The sequence below is a fragment of the Tigriopus californicus genome, chromosome 5 (assembly GCF_007210705.1).
Source record: "Tigriopus californicus strain San Diego chromosome 5, Tcal_SD_v2.1, whole genome shotgun sequence".
Taxonomy (NCBI): domain Eukaryota; kingdom Metazoa; phylum Arthropoda; class Copepoda; order Harpacticoida; family Harpacticidae; genus Tigriopus; species Tigriopus californicus.
This window is the reverse complement of record NC_081444.1, coordinates 5,393,464-5,397,706: the sequence shown is the minus strand read 5'-3', so window position 1 is coordinate 5,397,706 and position 4,243 is coordinate 5,393,464. Positions and strand designations below refer to the sequence as shown.

Here is a 4,243-nt window from a genome sequence, read left to right as displayed (position 1 = left end):
GTCGCAATGCTTGATAAATGGGGTAAAAGGTGGCAGATAGTCAAAACAAAGTGGCCCCTAAAGAATAGAAGTGTTATTTGAACCTACTACTATCATTTATTTCTATCATGAGATATCTCCATCAAGCATGGTCACTTTTTCTTTCGACTCCATTTTGAAGTGAGTTTTGTACAAAACCCTCTCTACTCAGGAAATATTTGCTGTGTATAAGGGGAAAATGTTGGCAGGGATTTTAAATATCACCATATGAAGGGCACAAGAGGAAAACACAATGCAAGTCAGACAATAGCCCGCAGCCTTACAATCACAATCAGGTCTGATTTTTTGCTTCGTCTAGTAACCTTCAAATACGGTTCTTGTTTTCACGACGTTTCTCGCCAGACCACTAATCTTTTATAGAGTGATATCAAATTTGTACCTTCAACTCTTTTTAAGGTACTAATTTGTCATAATAGACCTTTGCTCTTGGACATGTTACCTTGTACTCCCTTGATGGGACTGGAATTAGAAATTAATTGAAAAGACCAATAAATAGGCAAGCTATGTTGGAGGCAAAGCACATAACCTTCAACCTATCCACTTACTCTCTTTCTTTTCGTGTGCATTGTAATTGGTTAAAGTGTGCCCCATTGAGACTCATTGTTCATTGCGGCGATCCATTCCATAACTGGGCTCTCGTAAATGCGATCTTCATTAGACATGCAACAATCCCAATTGCAGAGCTCAACATATCCTGCACACCTTTGTAAAAAAAAATGTCAGTTGTGCCTTCAAGCTCCTTGGATAGACATTGTTCCATTTGTTCTGGAACATAAGAAATCTTCAAACTTGATTGTCAGCTCCTTAATGACAAAATGACCATCCGGCTGACAAACTCAGCTGTGAACAACAAATCGCCCAATGCTAATGTTCCAAACAAAAAGGCATCACTTTGGGAAAAGACCAGTATCCCTGGATATACACAAGCCAAGGAAAGAGAGAAAATATCGATGACAAGAAAGAAGATATGGCTGGCTTTGATGGTTTTAGGCTTGTTACTCACATTATACCAAGTTCAAACTGTTCTCACAGAATATGGCAAGTATCCCATAACCACAAACGTGAGTACTGAGAGACCAACTTAAGATCCACTTAAGGCTAAGGGTGTGATAGGAAATGAGACAAAGAACTTTGAGAGGAAGGCAGAATCTTTTTCCGTTTCATTACCGTGTCAATCTTATAGATAAAACCATTGAAAGGGAGATCAAGTGGTTTGTGAGTGAAAAAAGGCTGGATATTGCATATTAGTTCGAGAGGGCTCATTGTGTTTTAAGCTTATGACATTCTTTCTACCCCGTAATTAGCCGAATCACCTCTAGGGTAAGGTGTAGTGGTGGGGCGAGTCCTTTGATTTTTTTTATTTTTGGCCGGACTCGACGAGTCCGGCAAATGACTCGAGTCTTTTACTACAATCAGTTTTAGCAAAAATACTCGTCTTGCGAAATTTCAATTTACTTTTTGACTAGTCCGGGCTCGAGTCCTTTCTAAAAGACTCGAGTCCGGCCAATTTCTCCAAAATCGAGTAAGTGACTCGAGTGCACTAGGACTCGAGTCCGAACTCAACCATCACTAAGCTCAAAATGTGTGACTCACCTTTTTTTCTATAGTCCGTTCTATATACAAGCGTGACTAAAAGCATATTGCAAAGCTCAAAAGCCCCAAACTGTACGCAGACTAAATCAAATCGACACGAGCATTTAGAATTAACTCGTATTAAGAACACATATTGCACATTTGGAACAATTTTAGGAAGATTCATTTTGTTTGAGCCGCATTTCCAGACACTCCCAAAGGGCTTTCTGATCTCAAGCACATATCTAATATCCCATGCATATGAAAGACCTCTCTTTCCAGAAACTTCATAGTCAAAAGTTTTGTTTCTTCGTACTTTTGCACTTGGGGATTTTTTTGATTCCATCGAAAAAGATTACATTGGAAAACTTGTATGCCCTCTTTGCTAACATCTTTGGGCAATTCGTTTCATTGCACTCAACTAGATTAAACTTACTATGGTCGGAGCCAATGTCTTTTTCTAAATGAACCAACTCGCTTGTATCGAATTCATTCAGATCATGGTTGAAGAAGCTCCACGCCAATTTCTGCCTGCCATTACGGTGTGCACTTACAATCGGATCAAATGCACTTTCCTTCAGCGAGAGCTTAACAATTGTTTCGCTAAAAACTGCTCCAATCTGTCGCATTTTTGTAAATTGGGATTGAGTTCCGGATGTTCTTTAACGATGGCCTTGGCCAATGTGAACAATAGTCAGCCCGTGGGTTTCAACAAGACTTGCCCTGATGAAGCTGCCAAATTGGAGTGGAGCATCAAAAACTCCTTCAATACGTCCAATATCGATGACCAAGAATTGGACGATATCTTCGCTGCGTTTGATCCCGAGGACCGCAGGAAGATTGGCATGAACAAAGAGTTGATGGTCAAGATTTGTATGGCTACCAAACAGAATTGCTCCCAATTCTTTGAGATCAAGACTACCAACATTGTCTCCCGAGGGAACTGCTTTGGATTTAATCAAAATGGTTCCATCCAAGTGCGCCCTGGTCCCACAGAGGGGATCACTTTGGAGTTCTATTTGGCTCGAGATGAGTTTATTTGGCACAAACTGAACAACAAGGTGAGAAAACCGGTCTAGATTAAACAACAGGCTTGAAAAGAAGGAAAGAAGGGTTCAAACCTTTTTGTTCCACTTTGGTGGATCCTTTCAGGAGGGTCTTCGTGTGGTTCTTCATCAACCCAGAGAGGTTCCACTCATCGAGGAATTGGGAGTAGATGTCTTACCCGGAACAGCCACTAGTTTCAGTTTGCACTCTAAGCAAATCAAACGCCAACCAGACCCCTATCCATCCAAGTGTGTCACATCGTGGAACGAAACCCTTTTCACTGAAGAGGCATTTCCCATTGTTAAAAGTCGAAGATACACCCAAGTTGGATGCACCAGATTCTGCCTCCTTGAGCATTTGGTATTTGAATGCGATTGCATTTTTGATGTCTATGACGATATGAACGTGAGAGATCTTCACCGAGAGATCAATGTCCCACCCTTTGACTATTGTTCCATGCGAAACGAGACCCAACGAAAGTGCATTGATGAGCAATACGATCGCTACAATAACGAAGAATGCCGATGTCAACCTAGTTGTAATGAGACCATTTATGAAATCCAAACCTCGTCGCTGACCTGGCCGTCCAAAATTGGATGGTTTTATAAATCTCGAGAATTGAATGTGAGGTGAGCCAAAGGGTTGAAGAGCAATTTAATCATTATTCCTATTGGAGAAAACCAAAAACACTCCTGCACAAAACTTCATGTCGCTTAAGACTGATTTTTGGACTGATTTGAAATCAGATTCGTCGTCTAAACACACTCATTTGGTCAGGTTTTGCCATTAAAAATTGTGACTATTGATTGACATTCAAATATAGCACTACAATTATTTGTTCGTTTGTTTACAAGACCTACCTGTCAATTTGGATCATATCGTTCATGATCAAAATCAATATTGTGCCAACAAATTGACCTTAACAACTTCTCATGCAACGTGTGTGAACGTATCAAGAAAACAAAAACAGCCTTAACAAGGAGATAAGTGATTTCTTTCTGCATTGTTTTCAGCTCTTTCCTCTTTGATTACAAACCCATTAACACGAGCATGCTGGACGATGAAGCTCTTATTGCTCCAATACGCAAGGATATCCAGGAAAACCTTCTTCGTTTGGATTTTTATTTCGCGTCTGGAAGTCGAACCATTATTCAAGAAGATCCAGTCTATCCGGATTTTTTCAGCCTTCTCACAAATCTGGGGGGAGCTCTATCATTGTGGATGGGGATTTCTTTTATTGTTGTAGTGGAGGTTTTGGAAGTGTTTATCGATAGTATATTAAAATGTATACGATAAAAGATAGCCTTTTAGCCTTGGAGAAACATGCTTAGCTGTTTGATGACGTTTATAATTTTAAAGGATACATATAAAAGCCCAAATGAACTTTGTGGAAACGATAGAGGTGTAATGGGCTGGAACCCAGCTCGAAACTCGACAACATTTTGACATCTGGGCTAGCCCAGGGCTCAGCCCAGAACCAACTCCTAAAATGCATTTGGCCCAAAGCACCTCGAGCTGGGTTAAGGCTCTGGCTCAGCCCAGCTCGAAATCGTCGGGTTATGATGTAACCCAGCACGAGCTCGAC

The 4,243-nt window shown here is 40.7% G+C and overlaps 1 protein-coding gene across 1 annotated transcript; it reads left to right on the top strand.

Annotated features, from left to right (window-relative positions):
- Positions 1-763: 763 nt before the first annotated feature.
- Positions 764-3,956, top strand: LOC131880567 (amiloride-sensitive sodium channel subunit beta-like). Its single transcript, XM_059227234.1, has 4 exons — positions 764-1,100; positions 2,109-2,672; positions 2,764-3,287; positions 3,672-3,956. Exons 1-4 carry the CDS (start codon positions 855-857, stop codon positions 3,952-3,954), a joined length of 1,617 nt encoding a protein of 538 aa, XP_059083217.1. The 5' UTR covers positions 764-854; the 3' UTR covers positions 3,955-3,956.
- The last annotated feature ends 287 nt before the right edge of the window (positions 3,957-4,243 follow it).